Below are 26,528 nucleotides of genomic sequence, written 5' to 3'. Positions count from 1 at the left end.
AGAAATGACCAGTGATCCTGCAATCCCAGAGACTCTGCCTCTGACCGCAGAACTAGCTGTGAGCATTTTCTCATGGGACATAAGCACAGACTAATGCCTTTTGAGAGTCTAGGGTCCTACCAAACACAGAGCTGCATGAATAGCAGTAAGGCAGAGAGCAATTAAGAAGATCTCTGCTTTTTATTCTGTTCATATTTCTTTCCATCCCTGTCACTTCAAGGCTGGGCAACTGTCTCATCTTACATGTGTTGCTGCTGTCCTGAGTTTTAAGGCCAGCAGCAAAAGTAGCAAAAGTATTTAGATTTGGGCAGGAAAACAAAAGGGAATTTAAAAGTGTAAGAGTGTAGGTCCACCCACCCCTGCAAAACCATTAGGTGGCAGCTAGCACCAAGTAGTAGTTTTATACCCTGTATAGGGCTTACATCGGCCGCTTTCAAATGCCACCACGCCCCATCCCTTTTTTAAAACAGCTTTTACTAGCATAGTTAATAAATGCCAAAATAATCCAAATAATTGGCCTTGCATGGAGGTCAGTGGAACCTTAGGGTTCCAGGAACCAAAGTCGGTTTTGGGGGAAACTGCATACACAGCATTTGCATTGGTTTACAGAATTTTTAAATTAGCTAGTTGTTTTCCTAACGTTGTCATGGTTCCATAACGGGTTTGCGATAATGTTTGAAGATGAGAAGGAAAGGCTGAGAATAATTCTATAACTTTTTTATTTTATCCAGGCAAAATGAATATATATATATGTATATATATACATATATATATGCACATTCAGCCATCTTTTTTACATTTTAATTTTGCTTTTATTCCGCATTCATACCCCATACTATAAACAAGACTTGAACGATCTCTGCCTAATTTCAAAAAGAGAGAGAAGACTACATTCAACCATCTTGATGCGAGTGCTAAGCGCTTCTTTCATTGGAGGACGTCAAAGAACCTTTCTCCTCATTTTTCTATGGGTCTAAGTGTCATTTGGTAGCATATGAAGGCAGAGAGATGGCCCTGCAGTTCTGCTTTGCAAACTGGGAACAGAACCTGGAACTGGAGGGTGTCTCCTACTGTGTGATATCAAACCGTGAAACCAAGGTCACGTGCCAGCAACCCGTCTCCACACATTACCAAACAGCAACAGCACAGCACCTTAAATTTCACTTCCACGTCTCCTGCCACAAGAACTGAAGACAAATTCAGCTTAAAAAAAAAAGGTTTGCACAACTGCAAACTGATGGTTTTGGTGTATGAACAATTCTGTGACTTTTTGGTTTACTTGAAGACATAATGGGGCAGAGGGCATTGAAGCTGGGAAAACCACATGTGTGTTGTTAGTAGCTTTTCTTGGTTTAGCCTCTTTCAGGAGAGCAGAGGAAATGAAATTCTGCAAAAGGCAGCATGAAAGTTCACACTGACCTCCAACCTGTGAGAGTTGCCAGCTGCTAATTCAGGCCCTAGCGTCCTGGGTCAGCCCTGTGCTTTCTTCAGGGCTCTGGCCCTTGCTTGCTACCAGCCCGGCTAAGATTGGAGGCGGCTGGGATGTAGAGGGAAGGCCCTGGCAGTGAGTCCACTGCAGAACTAGTTGTGTGCCCATGGGCCCTTCTGAATCTACTGTGCTTCCATTCCCCCATCCGAATAAAGGGGTTAATAATACCCCATAATGTTCAGGTGAGAGTACAAGCAAATGAGCTTATTTTTGGCAAATTGCTTTGAAGTTTCATTCCCCCACAAGAAAATATCCCTGTTTCCATGGCTCCCGTACCATTTGTCCACACACCTATTGCTTTCACTTTGTGTTATCAGCCGATGCTTCTCTTTTCCCCATGATTCTGCAGACTTCTCTTATTTCTGGTCGAGTCTCTCCAGCTGAAATACAGGACCCAGCAGAGAGTAGATACTCGGCATATGTTTGTTGAGTGCTTGACCAAGAGACCAGCCTGGGTCCTTGTTGGGATGGCCGTGTTGGTGAAATTGTGCAGGCTGGCAACACTTTGTGCAGGCTGAGAGATTTTTGTTTTAACGGAGCTGTAAGGCTGTCCCTAGACATAAGTGGACATGACCAGTCTGGCAGAGTCAGAGTGTCACTGGAAAGCAAGCAGCTCCCAAAGAGAAAAGCAAAGTTGGCTTCTGAGATGACTGTGTATCTGTCACCCCAAAGAGCTCGAGGTCCTGTAAGGGCCTCTGATGAAGTGGGGACAGGTGGGGTCTCCTCTCTTTACTGCAGGGGACTTGCTGGGCAATCAGCACTCTGTACCTCCGTGTCCTCAGCAAAAGAGATGCACTTTGCCAGTGATGTACCGTCATGGAGGGGCCTAGTAGGACCATGGTGACATCAGCCTGGTGGAACAGTTAAGAGATATTTTGTGGGTTGGAGAGATGCCGGCTCACTCAGTAGAAGAGAAAACAAGATACCTGTTCAGATAAGTGTAGTAAGAACCACAGTAAATAAGGCCCAGCCTCAGGGAGGCAGATCTTTAAAGGAAAATTAAGATCTCCATCATCTGTCTCTCTGTCAACCGTTGATGTATTTAGCGAGTGCCTCGTGGTGCTAAATGCTTTTTGATGATGATGGTCATGATGACCACCGTACCTCCCCACAGAGGGAGGGCACCTCCTGTGTGAGAGTTCTTGGTGGGGGGGGGGCTCCATCGCAAGCACACAGAAGGAAGGAATGGTCCAGAGAACCCTTCTCTCTTCTCTCCCCCACATCCTGACTTTACCAGGATGTAAAAGCAACACCAACAAGAAAAAGCCCGACTGAAAATCAGAGCCTAATCGCTCCCATCTGCTTCAGCGCTGCTTCCCCTTGCTGCCTGCCAGGATGTTTGCCGCAGACGCTAAGTAGCACATTATTTTCGATAAGTTGCGATCATTTACTTGAAATCGACTTCTCCTTTAAGATATCCCCCTGGAAACTTGAATCGGCGCTTTGAGAATGCTTGCTCAGGGTAGAGTTTGAACGCTTACACTCAAGTGCAAGAAGAGTGAAACCCATTTGACTGCCAGGTGTTTATGTTTTCGAGATCTCGGCCACGTGGACTCTGGTGGGAAGAGGGGACACCATGGAGGACAGCCCAGGAGCTCAGAGCCACTGCGGAGCTCATTCCCCAAGGAAAGGCACACGTGCTGAGACGGGAAAGATTGGAAATGATGGCTTCGTGGACTCTTCCCCAGAGCAGAAATGTCACGCCCCTCTTAAGCCAATCCTTTCTTGGTCCCCATGACACGTTTCTCCTTTATGGTGAGACCAGGCTAGTGATGACTGAAGGCGTGTTTTGCAATCTGGAGCTCATCATCTCAGCGTCCTCCCCCCGTTCCACCACCACAACCAGCATTTCTTGTTCAGCATTCTCCTCCTCTTGCCCAGGATGAGACTCTAGACACAGCCAGCAGCCTGTCCTGCCTTCCAACCTTCCTCATCAGGAAAAGACTTGGTGCCTTCAGAGGCGACTCAGAACGTTTTGAGGAGCAGAAAAAGCCTCTTGCTTCTCCTGTAGCCTGTGTGCCTGCGGTTTCTGCAGCCCCTGGTGTCTGAGAATGACACCGGCGACTCATTAGCAGCAAGACGTGTGCTTCGGGTGGTTTTTGTAAAGAGTGGTGATGGCTCATTCACATACCCTCCCTGAAGGACCCTGACTGACCTTGTGTACGTTTGTGAGATGACTGTCTGGGGTCACAGGTGTTGTTTGTGGTCATGGAAAAAGGAAAGCTAATTGGCAGGTGTTTTGAAATGGACCTGGGATGCCCATAAATAGACCGGAGTCCTTCCGCTGGGGAATTTCTGCTACCACCAAAGCGAACGGAGGTGATTTCTTCTCTAAGTGGGCCGCACTGGGATTTCTCTTTCCCTTCTCCCGTGTCCCTCTTCCAGTTCTCTGGAGCTGGCAAATCCAGCAGGCTGGTTAGAGTACAAACATTATGTTACTATGGTGTAAGGAAAATATCCCAATACAAGCTGTATGTAGGTGGGCAAGTTCCAGCAGCCGAAAGTCATCTGTTAGAACTTGGTCTCACATATTGCAACTGCTCTTACATTTGCTCCTAGGATGACAGTTTAGCCTGCCTTAGCTTTCCTCTGGTCAAGATGGAATCCCCACTTTGCTTCCTTTGTCACAGAGGTGGCAGAGTACTCTTGGCGGGTTTCCACATGCAGCCACCCCTCACCACCCACCCCTCTCTTTCCTGGTTCAGACTACACTCCTCCAGGCCATCCAACACCCCGACCAGGAGGCCTCTCCTTCCCCTGCTCCAAACTCCAGGCTTCCCAGATCTTCTCCCACTTCTGCTAATAGCCTGAGTGATACCCAAGAGAGACCCCTCTAATGATCAAGGCTTTTTCTATCTGTTCTAAACCTTCTCTTTTTTTGCAGGGAGAAATTCTCCCCAGTGGCTTCTCAGGTTTTTCTGTGACTTGCCTCTAGTTATTAAATCTGCCTCTTTCTAATTTCCTCTGTAACATTCTACCCAACAAGAAATCACTCTGCCTTCTAGAGTTCTTTCTTTCTTTCTTTTTTTCTTAATAGCTTGTGTTAGCTTAGACTGGTTGAGCTGCCAAACACAAATAAAACAAAAACCTCCCCAACTCCCAAGACAACTTGGCTTAAAAAAAATGCAAGTTTATTTCTCTCTTACTTTCATATAGTCTGAAGGTGACCACAGACTGGTCTGTAGGATATGAGAACTTCTATCTGGTTTCTCTCTCTAGTGGCTTCTGTTCCCCAGGTCAACTCATGGCCCAGAGTGGCTGCTAGAGCCCCAGCCATTATATTCATGTTCCAGGTAGCAAAAGGAAAAGAGAGAAAGAGGCAAGAAAGGCATTCCTTCTTTTTAAGGACGTTCCTAGGAGTTTTATATCTAGCTTCTACTCATCTATCACTAACTGGAATTTTGTCACTGGAGGCATGACCACATCTAGCTGCAAGGGAAGCTGGAAATTGTCTTTCCTCCCAGTGACCCTGAACTTAACTAAAAATCAGTGTTCTGTGTCCATGGAGAGGAATGTGTTGGAAGAAACCAGCAGGTCATCCTTTTCCTTCATCTTTGTACCAAAGCTCTCTGCCAGGCCCTTTTCCTAGCTGTCCCCTCTCCTAGGTCCCATACAGGAGAGAGACACATGCTCCATCACATCTCATATCTCAAGAAAAATATTAGTAAAGCACACATTTACATGAAGTGATCTTATTATTATCAGTGTTAGTTGCAGTGGTAACGGTAGTCCTGAGATTCAGCGAGTCTTTTCCATCCTCTTATAGATTCAAAGAAATTGTGTTCCAGTGGAGGGAGAAGTAGAAGGACCAAGTTAAAGAGGCCGAAGGGATGGAGACAGCCAGAATGTTTCACCTCATTTCCTGATTCTAGGCCCTGTGTCTGACCCTGACTAGAATTTGCTGTCTGCCAACTGTGATGACATCCCTCTGTCCTTGGTCTGCACACCTCTGTCTGTGGAGGTCATCTGGCAGAGGTGTCCCTTTCCCGCCTGTTAGAGAGTAAGCCTCCTCCAGAGGATGGAGGTGTACTATTAGTAGAAGTATGTGTCTTCTGTGATTTGTGGAATTGGAAATAATCATGAAGCAAGTTAGCTAAGTTATCACTATCTTCCGTAAGGACCCCTCAAAATCAACAGCACATTGTATTAGGAACCCTGCCGTTGAATTATTCTGTAATTTTCAAAAACCGGAAAGATTTTTGTGGGAACAAAATGCTCTTTTTTTCAAACTTAGTTCTGAGGAAATCGTTTGGAAGGTGGGAGGAAAAAAAAAAAATTCTGCTATGATTGAACTTGAAAATATGCAAGTCACCGCTAGTCACTAGGAGCTAGAAAAGCATTCGTAGTCCTAAGACAGTGGAATTATGTCAAGATGATAAGATAACACATGATACAAATGTGGCAATATCCAATTATCTTAATATTTTGAGTGTGGAGTTTCTCTATGCCCCGGCAGAAAGGGATGACTGTGAGGTCTGAATCCCACCCAAAAGTCGAAACTGAAACACATTTCTTCAAACCTTGATCATGAATAGAATCTTTGCTCCCTTCTGGTTATAATTTATTTACTTTTTAATGGAAATTTGAAAGTAACCATTAAAGAGGACATCCAGGCTAGCTTGTCTGACACAAGGTGAGATTGCTTCAGAGCTGAGTGGTTCCCAGAAGGGTCTTTTCAGCCTTCTAGGAGGATTGCGTCTTACAGTGTGAGCTCTGCCAGGTCAGGGTGCTTTCTGGCTTAGGTAGACTAAAGCCGGGGGCTCTTGTAAAGAGGGGACACACCAGGCTTCAGAGGAAGTGGGATTCTTAATGTGCTTGGGAGAAGAATAGCAAGAAAGGAACATAAAGAGGGGGAAAGAGGAGAAAAAAGAAGAAGACGTTTTGAAATGAATTCTTTGAGCTGAGGATCGATTTCCTGGGCTTGATGGTGTCAGTCTGAGCTTGCCTTGGAAGCACAGCACAGTGAGGTAGGGTGTGTGTGTGTGTGTGCGTGTGTGCGTGTGTGTGTGTGTATGTCTGTACACTCATTAACTTAGCCTGGTTCCTTCTGCCTTGCTGATTCCTAATATATGAAAACCAAACTCTTAACCCTAAATCTATCTTGCTTTCTTATTCTTCCCAAAGGGACCTTTATCGATGGAATTGATTTAGATTTAACCAACAATTGAAAACCTACCAGTTACCAAGCACGGACATGTGCTTTTGTAAAAATAACCTTATTTAATCCTTTAATAAGAATCGTGGCGTGGTTGATATTATTATTGACGGTCGGGTGATAAACTGAGCTTAAGGGAGGCAAGGTCATGCAGTGGGAGCCTTGGACCTGGCTTTGTACCAGTGTCCTTCCTTCGTGCCATGTTACAGAGCTGACAGAAGAGGGCTTGGGCCCTTACACTTTGGGAGGATATTGAAATCTAATGGGAGAGGAAATCTGTCAGGAATTAGCACTTGCAGGCAATGTGCTAGGTGTCTAATTGAGACTCCAAAAGCTACAGAACATTTTCATCTTAAGGCAAGAGAATAGTGAGCGATCTCTTTCTCCGTGGTCACTTCCTTGAGAAGCTACCATTGCAGGGAGAAGCTTGCATCTCTGGGATTGCACAGCAAGCTGCCAACCAGTGGCTCCCAATTTCTCATGCTTTTTGTGTACAACTGGGTAGGAAACCGTTTCTTGCATCATGAGCTACCGGGTGCCGTCTGGGCCTCTCGCACCCTGTGCTGGTCCTCCCCGGGGAGCTTTTCTTCTTCTCTCACCCCTTTAAGCATGGCCGTCTGAGGCCAAGCCCAGTGTGACGTCATGCCCTCCTACCAACTTCTGCAATAACTCTTTAGGCCAAGGGGTTCCCCGTGCAGCAGTCCAAGCTAGAGCTATTAAGGCCCAGTGCCCCTCACCCAGGCAGCCGGCACCTGTCCAGGAAGGCAGGAGTCTGCTGCCCAGCACATGAGCCTGCTGTCTGCCAGCTGGCCCAGGAGGCTCCGTGTGCCAAGCAGGGGATGTGTGACGGGATCCATGCCCGAGTGTTTCCTGAGAAGTAGAAAATGCATGTGACCAGGGCTGCCAAAGCCTGGCCCAGAAAAAGGGATGACAAGAAAAGCAAGGCATGTTTCTCTAAAGAAGACCCAAAGATATAAACCACCACCACCACAACAAAAATCTGTAAAACCGTCTCGAGAGTGTCATATATTTGTATTTTCACCTCCTGCCCTAAAACTTCTCCGAAAGCCTTGCACGTAGTAGCGGATGGTAAGTGTGAAAAAATGAGTGTATCATTAAGGTCCCTGCTCGACCAATTTTATTTTGCAACACAGCACAGTGCCTGGTACCATAGGAGATGCTCAATGAATATTTGTGCGATGAAATGCTTGAGGAATCTCAAAGTCTTGCTGTCAACTGACTAAAGCCCTCAAGTCTCCTTGCTTGGTCTACCTGCCTAACAAACCAAGATGAAAAGTTGAAAGGCCTAGAAGACATCTTATCTTCATGTCTAAACCCCTGGTGATGCTATAAGAAACCCTAGACCCGTGGGTCCCAACCTTGGTGTCCCTAAGCTTCTCAAGGGCTAAGAGACAAACAGCTGGCAGTCCGAGGGTGGCTGTCACACTTGAAGTCTCCATGAACTTGGCCTTCTCATCTGACACATCTGCTCCAGGCAACTGTAGCCTCAGAGATCTCCACCTAGGCTGGATGGTCTCCACTCAGGTGGTAACTCGTTCTTCCATGCTATCCAGAAGCACTGACTGACAGCTGTCTCTAATGCTGGTTTGTAAAATTCAGGAAATCACATTGCTAATCGTTTCCATTTGTTGGATGGACAGACTCCTTTCAAAACACACAAAAACGCTTGTCCATCAAACAAACGAAGGGGTTGAGAATTAGGGGGTGAAAAACATTGGGACATACTACCCTGAGCTTCAAGCCACTGACATCAGATGTCGGTCCCATCTTTGGTTCAGAAGAATCAAATTATGTCATCGGTATTTTTCAGCTCAAGCTAGGAATTTATGATTTGTGGGTACAGGTGTGCTTGTGGGAAATGAAGGAAACTGGAGGAAGGAAGAGAGGGTGTGTATCCCTTGGGACTTTTTTGGTTGCCAACCACCAACTCTGACAACATTATGCGCCCACCACAGGCCTCAGGGCAGTTGGTGTAGCATGCAAGAAGGGACTAGAGGAGTCTAAACCCTGGGCTTCTTGAAGCCAGAGCCCGTGTCTCATGATTCTTGGGAATCCCAGCACCCACCTCGTTCCTGGCACCTCAGAGGCCCTCAGTTAGTGATGTAAGTGAACTGAGCATTCCTCAGAGGGCTCACTTTGGGTGACATGGTATGTGTGGCCCCTTCACTGTGGGCCACTCTCAGCCCTCCCAGGAATTCTTCCCCAGGTACCAGTCATGTGCCAGGCTCTCCCCAAAACCCAGAGCCTTCATCGTGGATAATGTTGGCTTACTGGGGACATACCAGGCTGCGCGTTCCGGAGGCTCTGGCTTAATGACTGTGTAGATTTGCTTACTTAGAATTTTCAGGCTGATTTGACAGATGTTTGAAGTGGGGGTGGAAGAGGTGACAGAGGGAAAGGCCCTCTACTAGTAGCTGACTCTGGTCTGGTAACTGGACCAGAGGGAGAAAGAGCCCATCTAAGGAACTGCCTCGCCAAGGACAGTGGACCGAGGCAGAGAGCATCGGAGAGTACCATCCTGCATCCTTCCCTCCTTCCCTTTTTCTCATATATTAAGAGATGCTTGAATAGATGCTCAGTGCCAGAGGCTCTGTGTGGTCATGGGGGGATACGTAGATGTAGGACAGGTTGTCACTGCTTTTCAGAAGCTCACAGCCTTGCTCTCAAGGCGGCAGGTGTGACCTTGGTTGTTCTGAGATGTGCTGTGGCCGTGGTGTAGATAGTACTTGCCCTGGTGGCTCAGAGGCAAGGGAGCTCCTTTTTAGCTGTTGTCTGGGTGGGTTTCATGGAGAAGGACTTTGAGCTGAGATTTGAAATAGGATGGGACTGTAGTAAGTGGATTCTTCTGGCTGAGATGGAAGAGGGCATTCTATCACTCGGCTCAGTGGCTCTAATCATGATGGTCCTATTGGCCGAAAGAAGTAATTGAAGAGGACCAGATTTGGAGGAAATTGTAAAGAAATTAAGAAGTCAGTAGGAACAACTTCCTTCCCTACCTCATATCTGGTTGTCTTCTGCCTAGAGTGTCAGTCATGACCTAGGCCTCAAAAGACAGTTTGTGTGTGCGTTTGTGTGTGTGTGCGTACACGCACACATACGCAGAATTGAAATAGCATCCGCTTGCCTACCATTTGTGACAGTCAGAATCCTAACGTTGTAGTAGAGGGTAAAGCGTCTAAGAGTTGAAGACCTAGATTCTAGTCGTGGCTTGTCCCGTTTGCTTTGATTTGGGGGAAATTACTCTGCCTTTGTAACCTGCAGTTATCTACTCTCTAAGTTTGGAATATTCCTTCATGTTTTATAAGGTGATGCAATTCATTGCGCACAAGTACTTTCTGAACAAATAAAAGGTGTTAACTGTGATATTTTCAGGAGGCAGGCACTTTGTTCTATTTCTAAAAAATGCAAGGACAATGGATTTCTGTCCCAGTACTTCTGTCCAAAGTTCTGACCCCCCGGGAGATGGCAGAGCAGGGCTGGGGGTGAGGCTGGCAGAGCTTCCCTCCCCCAGCTTTCCTGGTCATGTATGTTGACGAACAGCTCGTGGACAGTGGAACAATTGCATGGAGGTTAAGTCTCGTGCCTTCAAATCAAGCAAAGAGGTTGGCCAGAAAGTGTGAGGGCTCCCGTCCTGGGGAGAACGCCTCATGCCCTTTCCCAAACCGCCTGTCTGTTGGCTGTCTATCTCTATCATCTCTCTCTATCTCTCAGCCCGGCTTTGGGTCCCTGGACTGCTGTCCGAATCTGAAGACAGCCCTCTCTGTAGATCTGCCCTCCTCCCCTGCTGCCTGCCCCAGACGTGGAAGTATGAATCTAAGCGGGGGGCATTTTCCCCAGCTCTGAAATAACCTGGGACAGGAAACAGCCGGACCCTCCCAGTCCAACCAGTCCTTGGTGAAGAAAGAGTGCCCTCTAGTGGGCATTGTCTGGAGCTGCTCCGGATCCATGTCACAGCTCAGCCAAGGACAAAACAACCCGCTCGTGGCCCTCCTGCCAAGGATCTCGAAACTGCCTTTGGGTTCGGTTTGTTTTTCTCCTTGTGTGAAGAAAAATAAAGAAAGAACAGCGGGAGACCAGTTGTGAGAGCAGCTCCGACAGTGCTCTGACAGCCTCCTTGTCTTGGGAGGTTCACCAAAGAACCCCAGGGCCAGTGATGGCAGCAAGGTAGACCATGACATCGGGTGCTTTTTAAAGGGCATGTGACAATTTCTATATACATCACTTACCTGTCTTGGCCGGTCTCTTCCATGAGGGGTTAGATTTGTGAGAAGGAAACTCTATTGAAGAATGATTACCGAAAGGGTTAAATATCTTGTCGGGTGACCCTCCGTGGAGAGCAAATCCACCGCAGTTGATTTCATTTTTGGTAGTGGAAGTGTACAGATCTGACTATTAAAACCCTGTATGTACTGGCATAAACAGGGGAATTTTCCCTTTAAAACCTGTTTCAGTAAAAGCTGTTGGGTACGGAGCATAGAGGGGCGGGGGCTAGGGAGGGCGCAGGACACCCATCAGGGGAGCAGGAACCTGATCATATGTGATGGTTGCTGGATTAGGTAACAGCTCCGCTGGTTGAAATTGGATCTTGGAGGGTGAGTGTTAACATCTCTGGTGTCCCGGTGAAAGGTTCATTTGAGACCTGCATGGTGCTACAGAGATAAAAAAGGAGCTTTTAAATAATCATTTTGTCTCCTACTTGCCAGAGTGCCGGCTTCAAGCAGTAAATGGGTAGCATCACTCTGCTTAGACATATCAGCCTTTTCGTTTATTTAATGTTGGTGGGATTTTTTTTTTTTTTTAACTCCCTGGCCGAACAGTTTCTCATACCAGTGAATCTCAACACCCATTTTTTTTTTTTTTTTTTTTTGCGGTACGCGGGCCTCTCACTGCTGTGACCTCTCCCGTTGCGGAGCACAGGCTCCGGACGCGCAGGCTCAGCGGCCATGGCTCACGGGCCCAGCCGCTCTGCGGCATGTGGGATCTTCCCGGACCGGGGGACGAACCTGTGTCCCCTGCATCGGCAGGCGGACTCTCAACCACTGCGCCACCAGGGAAGCCCCAACACCCCTTTTTATAGTGGTACGGATGCTGCTCCTTCTGGGCAGAAACCTGTACATGCAGTGTTGTTTATTGGTCCATCCGGGCCTCTGCCCAGCACACATACACAGTCCAAGACCCTCAGAACCAGAATCTTCCATGTAAAATAGTGGAAGAGGAAAGTTTTCTTTTGTTTATATTGTGTGTGTGTGTGTGTGTGTGTGTGTGTGTGTGTGTGTGTGGATAGTTATGGTGGTGGTTCTGACACATACTCTGAAATTTCTATTTTCACAATCATTTGAGTATAATTTAAAGGGTGTAATTTGGAGAAGACTGTTGGGTTTTTTGTTTTTCCACATTTTTCTGTTCCTTTATTTTCTTCAGATCTCTGGTTTGGGGCCAATTTATGTGTCCTGAACTCTGAATATAAGTGCAAGCACCATTGATGTTATGGTACATTGTATTTCTAGCATACCAATTTCTTCTTGGCCACATTTAGAAATCAATTATATTAAATCTCAGTGAATCCAAATTTCTTTCTGAAGAGTATTTATTTACAGGAGTCATCCAATTATATAAAAGCTAAGCGAAATGATAACACTCTTACTCTGCGTGTGTGTGTCTTTTTCCCCCAACTAAATGTATCTTTCGTACCTGAGGGGGGAGAAAAATAAGAGTCAGTATAGGTTACGGCTTCACCCTCTGTGCTAGTCCTGGAACTTCTTTGGTGGGTAGGGGGTTAACGCTGTATCCTTTCAGTGTCCTTGGCCAGCTTTAGCAACTTGCTGTCTTATTTCATTTAAAACCAGTTAGATTTCAAGACCAAGAAAAATATTAATTAGGTAGGTGTACAGAGTTTGTGTGGACGTTTCGTGCTTCCCGTTGATTGTTTAAACGAAAAAGTAGGGCATGGGCGTGGGTGCAACTGAGAGAGGCTGGAAAAGGAAAATATTCTCAGAGGTAAATATTGGGCACATGGGAAATACTAGTAGGAACATGCCCACCTAGTCACCTACCTGGTACCTGGAGGAACTAGTGCCAGCACTTTGGTCTGTGCATGCCTGTCTCTTTGCCTCTCTTGCTCCTCTCATAACGAATTGAACTTTGCTAGAGGAGCAAGCTAATGGGGTGAGCAGGTCAGTCTTAGGCACAGGTGCTGTCTGACGATGCTCATCACCACCTCAGGTAACGCAGTGTTTAGGTAGCCCTAGGAAAGTGCGTCTTCACCATTAAGATGACGTGCTTATTTTTTGCTTTGCTACCATTGTTGCGACCAGAAACCATCACAAGATCTGTCAGTGCTGGATCTGTCAGGAAGGATTGTTATAGAGTGATGAGGAAGAAGCACTTGGAGGCATCACTGCCCAGCTCCGGAGTTAACCAGCCTCAGCATCTTGGGGAGATTTCCCGTCAGCCAAAGTTTGCAGCCTCTTCTGGGATACACTGGCCATATTAGTGTCAGGTTTTGCCTCAGCACCAGTTTCTTAATGATCAAGCAAAAGTGCAACAATTACAGAATGGCTCAGAGTTGATCTTCTTTTTCTTTTTTCATTTGTAAATGGCCCATCGATATTTGTCGTTGGTAAAGTAATGAAAATTCATTCAGTAAAATTCACTGGGGAAACATCCATAAACCCCACGTAAATGCCCTCACCTGGAAGAATTCACTGGGCTGTACAGGCCAGGAAGGAAGGGTTCCTGGGCTCTGAGCCCAGCTCCTTGCGGGGTCACATTCTTTTCCCCACCTTTAGGGACTGGTATTCAGGAAATGGTTACTGCATTCATTTCCTTTCTTAAGGAAACCTTTGTTAGTGATATGTTCTTCTGAGGACTTTGTAGATCTGAGTAAATAAATTCAAGGAACTGAATAACATGACTAAATCTTTATTATTCTAAGATCAAAGGGACAGTTTCCCATTACAAAAAAAGCATGTCATTGGAAAAAGGTCCACAAAATAAACCTCCAGGATCCCCTAACCTGTGCCATTAACAATGTAGCAATTTTCTTTTAGTGCAGCAGAATATTAAAAATTCAGATGCAAGAGGAGAACCTGGGTCCTGAAGTCTGGCTTGTTGGGCGTCAGAGAGGACTTCCTTCTTTCCTCCCCAGCTAACTGCCTACCCCACGTCCTCCTTTCCCTCCTCCCGTCCTTTCTTACTTCATGGGGTGTGGGGGGCACGTGTCCCTACCCCGTGCCTTTAATCCTAACCGCCAGCCCTGGTCCACATGACTTGACCTTCCACTTGACTGTCTCCTGTTTCATGAAAGCAAAGCTGCCGTTTTCCTTTTAGCACAGGAATCGGGCTTTCCTTTGAAACAGCTTCCAAGGTTGCTTCTTGTCATGCCTGTTAGAAGCCAGGAGCATGTGGACACAGCCAGCAGTTATGCTGGTATTATATGTGATGAAATGCCCTGAGTGTCTACATGTCCCCTCGGATTGAGCTCAGATCCACCTTCCCTGTCACAACCCCGTGGGGCTGCCTTGCTAGGGCTCAGGAGACAACTGCACCTGGCACCGTCCCCGTGGTGCTCACCGGATGCATCCCGGCTGGAAACAGCTCTGGGCTCTCTGGCTGCACCAGTGTTCACATACCCACCAGGCTGCGTAGACCCTGCCACCTCCGTCCCCAAGATGTGAACCAGCATGGGACGCCTTCTCCTCCGTCTTTAATCGTGTTCCTCCTTTCCTACTCTCCGTTTGTTTTTAATTGGAAATTCTTTTCGTGTTCGCTCTCAACAAAGACTTGGCTGCTGACAAGTAAACTGGGCTCAGATGAGTGATTTACTTTATGGCAGGTTGTCTGAAGGTAGTAAAAAGAGACTGCCTAGCTCTTCTGCTGATTTACTAAATCACTTGATCTCTTTCAGTCCAAATCACCCCCTCATCCCCCGCAAATGGTCATGGTGTTTTAATAAAAAGCAGAGCCTCTAACAGAGCTGAGCCTTCTCCATCCTATCAGAATACTGGCTTCTCTGAATCCCTGAGACAGCTTGTTAAAAGGACCTCACCCTTGTTTGTACCAGGATGGAGTTCTTATCACCTGGAGCAGATTGATCTCAATGTGGGGAGATGGAAATCCCTAGTCCGGGGGAGAGGTTTAACACTTCCCTCCAAATTAACTGGATTTGCCTGGCTTAGATCATTTGGGAGATGAAAATTCAGGCTGATCGAATATTACAAAGTCAATGAGTATAAAACCACAACCTCACAGAAATCTAAAATTAGAAATGAAGAAGGAAATGCTTTTCCTTGAATTAAAATTCGGCAGTTTGGGGATGAAAGTGAAAATTATATTGCTATCATTAATTTTTTTGTAGATTTGAAATTTCTTTCACTGGTAAAATATGCGTAACCTAAAACTTATCATTGTAACTGTTTTTGAGTGGACAGTCCAGTGGCATTAAGTACATTCGCATTGTTGTGCAGCCGTCACCACCATCCATCTCCAGAACTTTTTCATCTTCCCAAGATGAAACTCTGTACCGGTTAATCACGAACTCCTTATCTCCCTCCCTCCCGGCAGCCCATGGGTACCCACTGGTCTACTTTCTGCCTTCATCAATTGGACTATGCTAGGTACCTCATAGGATGGGATATAATTAACTTGGGGAACGAAGCAAATCTGTCCTTGCATTTTCTCCTCCTCCAATCCCTCTCTTTTTCCAACCCATTGCTCAGATGCCATATTGCAAGTAATTTGAGACTTAGCCAAACGATACATCGGGAGTCTGTTGTTGTTGTTGTTAACCTTTGCTTCGTTGGGTTACTCTTAACACCTCCCCACTCTTTTGGGTCTTCCCGCAGTTTTGAGTATCCGGGGAGCGCAGGAAGAAGAGCCAACAGACCCCCAGCTGATGCGACTGGACAACATGCTGCTGGCGGAGGGGGTGGCCGGGCCAGAGAAGGGTGGCGGCTCGGCCGCGGCGGCTGCGGCGGCGGCAGCTTCTGGAGGCGCCGGTTCCGACAATTCGGTGGAGCATTCTGATTACAGAGCCAAACTCTCACAGATCAGACAAATCTACCACACGGAGCTGGAGAAATACGAGCAGGTAACCACAGCCCTGTGGGGTCTGGGCCCCCCCAGCCCTTCAGGAAAAGGGCGGAGGCATCAGGAAACTCAGGGCTGTGGGCGCCGAGGCGGGCAGCCTTTCCTGGAGACTGACATCTGGGGTCCAGCATCTCCGGCCTCACCCCAGAGCCACTTGCTGAACCTGAGCCCACCGAGTCCTTGGTGTCCACTGTTGAAAACCCGGGCAAACTAGAGATAAAGCCATTAAAAAAAAGTCGAAGTTGTAAATGATGATTTCAGAAAACATCCATAGTCAATATAAGGAAAACTCAGTTCCTGGAGCTCTGGAGTGTTTCCCTGTGCACATGCAGCCCCAGGGCTCTCAGGGTCATGAGCAGAGGGTCATGGTGCTCATGGAATCCTATGGAAATGGACACTAAAGTCCCTCGCTCTACCTAGATTCAGTTCAAATGGGAGTCAAACATGTTCTGCTTTTTATATATGGTGTGCAATACGAGACACGCCTCCCGCTAGAAGAAGAGTAGAGGGTCTCAGGGGACCCCTGGAGTCAGACAAAGTTGAATTCCAGTCCTAACACTCCACTAAATGGTCTCTGGGATCCAGTGGTCCACATACTATACCCTAAAAGCTGGGGGTTTTTGGCAAAGAGCTGTGGATTTGGAGTCTAGGATATCAAAGAGCCATAAAAATCATATGAAGGAAAGGCTAAGAAAGGCTTTAAGTCATAGAACAGTATATAAATGTTGTACGGTATTCTAATTATAATAGCGCCCCTCTCTACTAGAGGACCCCCCCCACACACACATACACACACGTGAATTTTTTTTAATTAATTTATTTATTAATTTATTTAATTTTTGGCTGCATTGCATCTTCGTTGCTGTGCGTGGACTTTCTCTAGTTGAGGCAAGCGGGGGCTACTCTTCGTTGCGGTGCGGTGGCTTCTCGTTGCGGAGCAGGGGCTCTAGGCATGTGGGCTTCAGTAGTTGTGGCACGTGGGCTCAGTAGTTGTGGCTCACGAGCTCTAGAGCACAGGCTCAGTAGCTGTGGCGCAAGGGCTTAGTTGCTCTGCGGCATGTGGGATCTTCCCGGACCAGGGCTTGAACCCGTGTGCCCTGCATTGGCCGGCAGATTCCTAGCCACTGCGCCACCGGGGAAGACCCCACATGTGAATTTAAATATCAATATTGTTTCCTCTGGTCAGTATGAGCAATACTACTTTATTAGGAGACCCTTAACGTCAGGCTGTCCTCCCATTATTTATAGATATATTTGTTGTCATCTCTTTGGATGTGACATTGTCCTGAAGTTCTAAGTTAACTTACTTCCATTGAATTGTTAGGTTTATGGCTTTCTTTTCTTTTTTAAGGGTCACAGAAGAAGGGGGAAAAAAAGCAAAAAGTGGAAGACCCTGTACTGTCCACTTACGACTGTCTAGGTAGAAGGCAAATGCAAACTTAATAGAAAATTTAAATTTTAAAATAGAAATAGGCATTTTAAAATTTAAAGTGAAGAAAGTTTCATTATTGCACTCCTATGTACCTTTGAAATGGATTTCTACAAAGTCCCTTCTTTTATGAGGGAAAACGGTGTGAAGCTGGAAGCCAAGCGTGGTGAATTTCAGCCATCAGACGGGTGTAGGGAGGGTTCAAGGGGAGGAAAATAAAAGCAATCTTGTGGTAAGAACCTGTGGACCATCACCCTCCACCTTCCTGGGAAAGAAGAAACATTCTTAACACGGTGTAGGCTCATGTAGACATTTCCTCAGTTCCCAGGAGAGGCTGAGCTCAGGTAAGCTGGCTGATCTATGACAGCTTCCCCACCTGGGCCATCATGTTAGGGTTCAGAGTCTGCCCCAACTAATGGGATAACTTGGGAAGACACATGGGGACGTTTGCTGACAAGGTCCCTAGCTGGCCTCTTGGGTTCTTCCTAGTCTGTGCTTTCCCTATTTTACCTTCACTGCTAAGCTTGGCCTCTGGCATAACAAACTATCTTGACGTAGTATCCAGGTTAACTCATGCCAAACTCCAGGGGTACACGACGAGTGTGGCTTCCTCCCTAAACCCATAACTGGCATGGATGTTAGGCTGGATGGCGTTTAGAACTGGCTTTCTTCTTAGCTCAGGTTGCCAGCAACATAGACGAATGGACTCTTTCCTTGATTTAAGCCCCCCCTTGTCTCACTCTTCCATCCTCATCCAAAATGACTAAAGCACTTCTGTCAACTTAACTGCACTTGTTCCTCAAGGTAATTTTAAGGCTGGGTCCTCCAGACAGGTACTGTCATCATCTTCATTTCGATACAGCTGAGGAACTGGAGGTCAAAGAGGTTAGGTGATGTATCTGGGTCACACATCCAAAGGAGGGACAGAGTTGGCCCTGGAAGCCAGATTTTGACCCTTAGCCCAAGGGCTTTTATTGGAACAATACCCAGCCAGCCGCACTTAATGTGGAACAAGTGTGGACGGCTGTAGACAATGAAGTAACCGGCTTGACCTCTCTGTTACTTTCATGGACTAGATTGATGCTCTCTAAGAGAGGCTAGTGATAAAAAAAAGTATTCTTCTTCAGAAACTTCTCATAGATGGCTACCTATTCTAAATAATAATCATGCTGGAAATTGGGAGCTTAAGGAAGAGCTCCATCAGTACAGAGCAAATTAGGTAAATGTAGTAGCAGTCTGTATTTGTTATTCTTCAAAAACACTAAAAAATCATTTCCTTATTTCTTTGGGCATTTTCTGGGTAAGAACTGAATACCGTTTAACATACTCTATGTGCTTAATAATTTATTAATATTAGTTGTATTGTTAATTATAGTAAATAGATTATAAGGAAATTATGCCATTAACCTTCTAGCTAGTATGTCTGAGAGACAGATCTTCTTCATTGTTTTCTGTAAGCATTCCTTGCGGGAGCTTCCTTAAAAATAGGAAACCTTAGGAAAAATGTCAGTCTCTGTTTTAGTAGTACCTAGATGGTTACCAGACTGACTATTTAAGAGTTGATTCTGTTGTTTTGGTTTGTTTTGTTTTGATTTTAGTTTGGTGATGGTAGATAACCAGAGGATCAGTTAGCTTTCCAGTAAGTAGCTACCATAACCCTACTCACCCATCCCCCATCCCCCACCTCCCCCCGCCCCCCCCCCCCCCCCCCCCCCCGCCAAAAAAAACCCACGTGAGCCAGCCATTGTTTCACCCTGAGGTTATTAGATAAAGAAGGCTTCTAGAGACTTTCATTCAAAAGAAAAGAAGGAAATTGTTTTCTTCATTAAAAGGTGCTGGTAAAACACTTTTTCAGCAGATCATGTTGGAAGCTAAGGTATTTAAGAGCTAGCATATTCTAATAGATAAAACCGTGATATCCAGAAACCTGAATTTTGTTCCAAGTGCTATTCTAAGAAACGATACTCTTGTCGTTTTGCAGAGTTCTTCACTTTTCAGTTTTTGTGAATAATGCTGCCAGGGCATTGACAAGGCTGTCTCTAAGGCCGAACCCAGGTGGGTCAGGTCCACTCATAGCCAAGAAAGTCTTAAAATCCCAGTCACATTCGTTGCTGAAATTGGCAGCCGAATCCAGTTGGAAGCAGTAAGCGAAGAAGGTGGGCTGAAGAGAAGTGCAGGAAGGAGGCTTCAAGTCTAGGATTAAATTGCTTAAACTCAAGCAGGATTTTCTAAGAGAGCTTCTCTTGGGTAGGCTGCTCCCAGAAGGGCCTTTGCCCTGGAACTTGGGACGTCTCCTTTCAGAAAGCGTCCGCTTTCTGGGGGCAGCTGGAGCGGTAGCTCCAGGAGGTGTACCATCTTTCGGACAGTCTGCAGCAGAGTCTCCTCTGTCACAGAAACCTTCAGCCGGCGAGGGTCCTATTTAATGAACGATTGCCATCCCCACGCTTCCCAATTCCATCAGGAGCGCCTGGCTACATGGGAGCAGCACAGCTTGTGAAGGTGCCGAGCTTGGGGGAACTGAGGAGGAGACGTGGGTAGTTCAGGTCCTGGAAAAATCTGGATCACTGTGTTCTGTCTGTCTAAAATGGACTTGGAACTCCTCTGCACTGTCTGTTGCGTGTTCCCGAGCAGCTGTTGAGCAGCTGTCTTGCTGCACCTCAGCAGTGGGTGAAAAGACTCCACTGTCTGTTTGGGGCAGAGCAGAAAGGGGCCCGGGATCCAATGCCCTAAATAAGCATCAGGTATTGTGAGTATTTTTATTCACCGAAATGAAGCACATCATCATTAGCCGAGCACTGTGGCTCCCCAGCAGAGAGCAAGTGCACTTGACAATACCTCCTTCACATCCAGTCCCTCCTCCCTGTGAGCCCCCATTGGGGGGGGGGGGAGGCTGCAGCCCAGCGGGGGATGAAGCGTTTCTCCGGAAAGCCACCTAGGATGCCTGCCGTGTGCCTCCCCCCACCACGCCCCACCCCGACTTCTCATCGACTTGCCGCCAACTCGCTGCCAGGTTTTATCTCCCTCCCTTGTTGAGGTTGGGGAGAGATGAAGCTTATACTAAGATCTTGTGTTTAGGTAGCAGTTTTCTTAGTAAGAGCAAACTGCTGTTGGACCTGATCTGCTGTGGATTCTGTCTGCAGCATATGCCTGCAGCCTAGAAAGAAGGTATTTGTGACCCCCTTTAGTTTTACCACGGGGCAGACTGAAGCCTGGGGAGGTTTGCCCAATCGTGATCCTGTGCTGGGTTTCTAAGTTCTCTGTACTTTGAAGAGATAATAATGACACAATTTATGTGGCCAGACACAAAGAGAGTAACTCATGTAGTCCTTACCACACCCTTTGAGGTACTGTCATCCCCATTTCACAAATAGGGAAGACGAGATACAGGGATCTTACATAACTAACCAAGGCCCCAGAGCGAAGTGAGTGCCAGCGCAGGATCTGAACGCAGGCAGTCTGTGCTCTTAGCCCACTGCTGCGTTCATGTGAGCGATTTACTCCATCTGCAGGTCACTGCACTAGAGCATGGGCACTGCTAGCCTTGCTGAAGGGTTAGGAATGATTAAATCCACTCTCGGACCAATAAAACGAAGTACTGAGTAGTGAAAGGATTTACCCACATACTCACGGAGGCAGGTCAAAACCCAGGCCTCCCAGCCCCCAGTGTAGACACAGCCCAGTGGATGCGTCTGCCTTTGTATCTTTGGCCAGCCGACCTCAAAGGATTTCTTGGAGAAATGAACTGTAAATATGTTATTGTTACTGCATAATTGACAGCTAGGAAGGGCTTGGTGCTGTAAAAAACAAGGGCAAGGCAGTGTTAGCCTCAATGGGCATGTTTCCACTGTTAATATTAAGTTGAACCCTTTGAGTCCTTAGTTCTTCAAGTCTCACAGCATCAAGTTGCCCTTTTTTGTGAACAATCTTATACAGTTTTAGAACATTACTGTGAGTTAACCTGTGAGTAGATATTTTATTGAATGTTCACTAATAAAACCCGACTACCGAGATGATAAGTAATAGTAACTAAGAGAAAGGGCAGTGGTGCTCTGAGGAGCAGATTCAGGGTCTGGGAAAGAACAGACACCCTGGCCTGGATGAGAATGTGTTCAGGTCCTGCCTCAGCTGCTGTTTTTTGCTGTGGGCCCTTCATCTCTTGCAGCCAGTTTTCCCAACTGTAAAATAAGGAGGTGGGAAAAATGATCTCCAGTTTCACTTCCAGAGCTGAGAGTATGTTGGCCTCTAACCTGAGAGTTTTCCTTTCTGGAGGGATAACTCTTGAATCCTCTAATTCATATTTAGATGCTGTTTTTTTTTTTTTTTAACCTATTCCCTTTGTGTTATAGACATAGCAGATCTTCAGAAGACCAGCATAGGAGGGAGTCCTTACGATAAAAGTAGAAGTAGAAATAGATGGATGAGAAATCTCCCAGAAGAGTTATCAGAGCTTTTAAGTCCATGATTCCACTCTTCGGGCTGTTTATGCTGAATTGAATATTTGGAAGCTTTAACATATCAGAGATAAGGGCAAGACAGAAAGTTCATGCTATATGTGGCCCCAAACTCTCTTTGACTGTTAACATTGGGGTGAAGGGTTGTGAAGTGTGTTTTATACTAGTGTCCGTGTTCTCATCTTTCATAGTAGTAAAATCATGAAAAATAATTGATTTTGAAAAATACTTAAGAATTTTCTTTTCCCTTTAAAAAAATCCACAGCATGGCCAAAAATTATAATCAGATGGGAGGAAAGGGATTTCCAGGCATCATTTATTTTTTCCGATTTGACAAAATGCCACAAACTAGCCCACTTTCCTTACCTGCACACGTCTCTAGCAAAAGACCTACACAGCCTCACGTCGAGTGTGCTGAGGCTTGGACCCTCCCCACACCCCACGTGTGTCATCCTGCCGTTCCAGGCCTGTAATGAGTTCACCACCCACGTGATGAATCTCCTGCGAGAGCAAAGCCGGACCCGGCCCATCTCCCCGAAGGAGATCGAGCGGATGGTCAGTATCATCCACCGCAAGTTCAGCTCCATCCAGATGCAGCTGAAGCAAAGCACGTGTGAGGCCGTCATGATCCTGCGTTCCCGGTTTCTGGATGCGCGGTGAGTCCCCAGCAGGGGTCTGTCCTTGGGGAGAACCCACTGATCCAGGGTTGGAATCCACGGCTGGCCCTCTCCAAAGACTCCGTTGTCATCATGTTCAAGGCTAAGCCAAGTGGTAGCCTGAGAAATGTTCTTAGTCAGGGAAAGGAGTGCAGGGAGGGTGGATGGCCATTGGTCTTATACGGCTCCAGGAAAACGTGTCATGGGCGGGGGTATTTTTTATGGCCGCTGCTTACTCACTCTTCATGAGAAGCAAGGATGACTTAGCTACAGGGACAGAAAAAGCAGGACTTTTTGTTTTCATACCGCTAGGTGTCTCTTTCACAGGAATCGTTTGTAACTATGGGCCCATACAGGTCTTGCTAGATAGTGCAATGACCTATTTTCTCCCAGAAAGTTCTGATTGAGAGCTGGGAATCTTTGCCACAGTATATGTAGGCAGAGAGGGCACCCAGTTCGAGTCAACAAATATTTGTAACTAGATTACCATGTGTCCTACTCTGGGCTGAGTTTTAGGGGCACAGAGATGAAAAGATGAAGAAGACATGGTCCCTTGGGCGTAGAGGGGCAAGGGACTGGTCTGATATGGGCCAGATTTTCAATCAAGATTTGATGTTTTCTACCTGACGTTAACTTGTGACCTAATTTGTGAGGTCAAAGAATTCAGTTGAAATCACGGATAGAAAGGTCCTTTACGACAAAAACTGAGACTATAGAACAAATAATCAGTCCTTGGTCCTCCTACCCTCTAGACCAATGGATTTGTACAAATCCCTTTGATTTCTTTGGCTTCTGTTATCCAGCCTGTAAAATGACGATATCATATCTTTCATCTACTCTAGGGGAGTGTGTTGATAATTGATCTAATAAATAAGTTTTCAGAGTGTGGATATCCTTTGTGATCTACAGTTCATCTTAAATTAGCCATCTTCTATCAATGCAGATTTCATCATTCATTGTTTCAATTCCTGAATGTAATCCCAACATATGATTTTTATTATTGAAACATTAGGTATGTCAGGGTCATATACCATTTAATAATCTGTAGTTTTGTTCCTTTTCATTCAGACACCCAAATGCTCTGCTTTTTAAATTTTGTCACCCCGGAAATCATGTAGTATTCAGCTCTCTTACCTGTACTTTTCTCTCTCTTCACAAGTGTGGTCTTTACAGTTCACAGACCTCTTTAAAACTCCCTGGCACCTCCTAAACTCCCTTTTATTCATTGTGCTTTGGATCACGTGGAATATGAAATAAGAACGCCAGCTAGCAAACTGGATCTCTGGGCTAATAGAATTCCATAGAGTAAGTCGAGAGAAAGTACAAATGAAGAGAGCTGTTCCCAGCAGAGCATGGTGATGAGTGGGGGAATGCACAGGCCCTCCGAAGCAGGACCCCCCCCCCCACCCCCACCGCCGTGCATCGCCCTCACCCCGTGGCCTGCTGCCAGCTTGGCTTCTTTAAAGCAGGCCGTTCCGCACGGTACAAAGTGCAAGTGACTGGTGGCCTGTGTCTGGGTCTTTCCCCTGTGCTGTGGCCGCTGCCACTCTGCGTGTGTTGTTTACATCCCCATGGTAACTCCCCTCGTTAAAATGCTGGAGTTGGCATTTATGTTGGCAGATACTGAAAAAAAAAGAAGAAAAATTGGGCCCAGACTCGGTTCTTTTCAAGAAAGAAATCAGAGAGAAGGGAGGAGCAGAATCATTTTCTCATAGGATTTCTCCTCTCAGTAACTCTGCTGTGGCCAGCAGAAGGTCAGACTCTAAAAGACGCGAAACTAGGCGAGCTTTGTACACAGTCCCTTTCACTTCCACCAGCCTTTGCCTAGATTGTTCCAGTTGGCACCAGAAGGACAGTCACTGTAAGAGAGGGTCTCTTTCCTGCTTTGGCTGCAAGCTTTAAATCATTGCCTCTGAGCCAAGGTTCAAAACTAAAACAACTAACCTTTTGTCTTTGTTATTAGCATTTACTTAGAGGTATGTATATTTAGTATCGCTGAAAAAATATGACCCCAAGTGCCAACCCCAGGCTAAGCAAATGGTTTTTCCAGCTCAAAAATAAACGTTTGCCTGGACTTCCTGATTGCGGTAGCTAATATCATTGCTTCTAGTGCTATCTATAATTGGGAAAGCTAGCTAAACACGCTTTACTAAGAGAGACACATTCACTGCTAATGTTCATGTGCTTCTCTAAACCATGCATCTGATGGGCAGGGCTTCATCGGAAAAGATTTCTTGGAAGACAAAATGCAAGGAGGACTTGATTTAGTAACAGGATTAGTCTTCGTCATGTAATGGGTATGCAGAATTGAATGTTACTGCTTTGTTGTGTAACATTCCTTGTATTTTGTGTTGCTGAAGAACAGATCGCCACAAATTTAGCAGCTTAGAACAACACAGAGTTATTATCTCACGGTTTCTGTTGTTCAGGAGCCTGGGCAGGCTAACCTGGGTTCTCTGCTCTAGTCTCACAAAGCTGCAACCCAGGGGTCCGCTGAGGCCACGCTCTTATCTGAAGCTCATTCCAGTAGGGGCATAATTCAGTTCCTTGTGGTTGTAGAACTGAAGTCCCCAGATCCTAGAAGCTGCCCTCTCCACAGGCAGCTTACAAGTTGTCTGCTTGCTTTCTTCCTGGAGAATGTCACCATTTTAAGGATTTAACCTAATCTCCCATTTCATTAACGCAAAGTCAACTGATTGGTAACTTAATCACAGGAAGGATATCCTGTTATTTTCACAGTGCCCCCCAACACATACGCTCAAGGGAAAGAGATGTACCCCAGGGTGGAATCTTACATATCTTCTTAGGATTCTGCCTTCCACACTCCCCAGCTGAGCATTTGGGCCAGGGTTTGTCCACTCAAGTCATATCCTTTTTTTTTTTTTTTTTGCGGTACGCGGGCCTCTCACTGTTGTGGCCTCTCCCGTTGCGGAGCACAGGCTCCGGACGCGCAGGCTCAGCGGCCATGGCTCACGGGCGCAGCCGCTTCGCGGCATGTGGGATCTTCCCGGACCGGGGCACGAACCCGTGTCCCCTGCATCGGCAGGCGGACTCTCAACCACTGCGCCACCAGGGAAGCCCCAAGTCATATCCTTTTTGTCTTCCTTATAGTGCCAGAAAAGTTTAACTTAAAAATCCCACTCATTCATTCATTCACTCAACATTTATTATTTCAGCTTTATATCAAGCATTGTGCTGTAAAACTTGGTAAGCTTATTGTCAGGACTACAATAATTCTTTGAGAGAGAGAACTTGTAAACCCTTTTAATGGTTTTCTAGCAATACAGTAATTTTATCTTGTTTTTTAAAAATAACATCTTGCTAGAGAGAACAATAAGAACCTAAACACATGGTTGGAAGTACACCTCTGCACTTCACCCTGGTAGATGGAGTTACCTAAAATGATTAGCAAAGGGGACGGTAAGAAAGAGGAAAGGACATCCAATAAGGTCTGGCCAAACTGGCACTGTATTTAGATTTATTTACTTCTCTGAGTTTTTACTCTCTGTCAAATGCTATATTAGCCACTGGAATAACAAAGATGAAAAAATGCATGTAAATGTGGGTCCTCCTGGGACAGGTGCTCTTATAACAGCATAAAACTGCGCATGATCACAGGAAGTACATCTGCCAAGTTTACCCAAAGGGGAGAGAGGATCGAAAATCAGGGAGAGGCAGACAGTGCTGAGTCTCAGAGGAGTATGATGTTTAACACATAGAAGGAATCACAGAAGCAAAGTGAGCAACATAATTCAACTTCCACAGGCATTACTTACTGGAATGCATACTGTGTGTTGGGCAGCGGGGTTTCAAATATGTGTGAAACATGGCTCCTCCCCTTGAGGGTTTGCTGTTTAGTTGGGAAGACACATGTAAACTTGTGGCAAATGCTGCTGGAGAGAAATACACAGGGTGGTATGAAAAGGCAAGGGAACATGAACGCCGTGAGTGTCTTTGGGGAATGGAGAAGCATATGATGTAGCTGGATGAAATTATGTAGAGCATGTGTAGGATTGGAGGGAAATGAGACACTAGGGAGGGGCTCGATCCACTGAAAGACCTTAACTGTACCAGCAAAGATTTCAACTTGGTCCTATGAAGCAGCAGAAACTCTGAGCTGTTTAAGGAGGGGATGTAGTAATTTATAGTGTAAGTTCTCAAGCTGCACTTCTTGGATTCAGATTCTTGCTACAACCCTGACTACCTTTGTGACCCGGGGTCAGTGGCTTATCCTCCCTAA

The 26,528-nt window shown here is 46.1% G+C and overlaps 1 protein-coding gene across 5 annotated transcripts in view; it reads left to right on the top strand.

The window, feature by feature from the left end:
• PBX1 (PBX homeobox 1) overlaps positions 1-26,528 on the top strand; it is a 282,866-nt gene that overhangs the window by 210,016 nt on the left and 46,322 nt on the right. For all 5 annotated transcript variants that reach the window (XM_019931872.3, XM_019931887.3, XM_004312527.4 and 2 more), the window contains 2 exons: positions 15,509-15,753; positions 22,098-22,288. In XM_019931872.3, the coding sequence (XP_019787431.1) occupies positions 15,509-15,753; positions 22,098-22,288 (436 nt within the window). The remainder of the gene's footprint in view (positions 1-15,508; positions 15,754-22,097; positions 22,289-26,528) is intronic.

This window comes from Tursiops truncatus, chromosome 1, assembly GCF_011762595.2.
Source record: "Tursiops truncatus isolate mTurTru1 chromosome 1, mTurTru1.mat.Y, whole genome shotgun sequence".
Lineage (NCBI taxonomy): Eukaryota > Metazoa > Chordata > Mammalia > Artiodactyla > Delphinidae > Tursiops > Tursiops truncatus.
The sequence above is the reverse complement of the archived record's forward strand: the minus strand, read 5'-3'. Positions and strand labels throughout refer to the sequence as shown.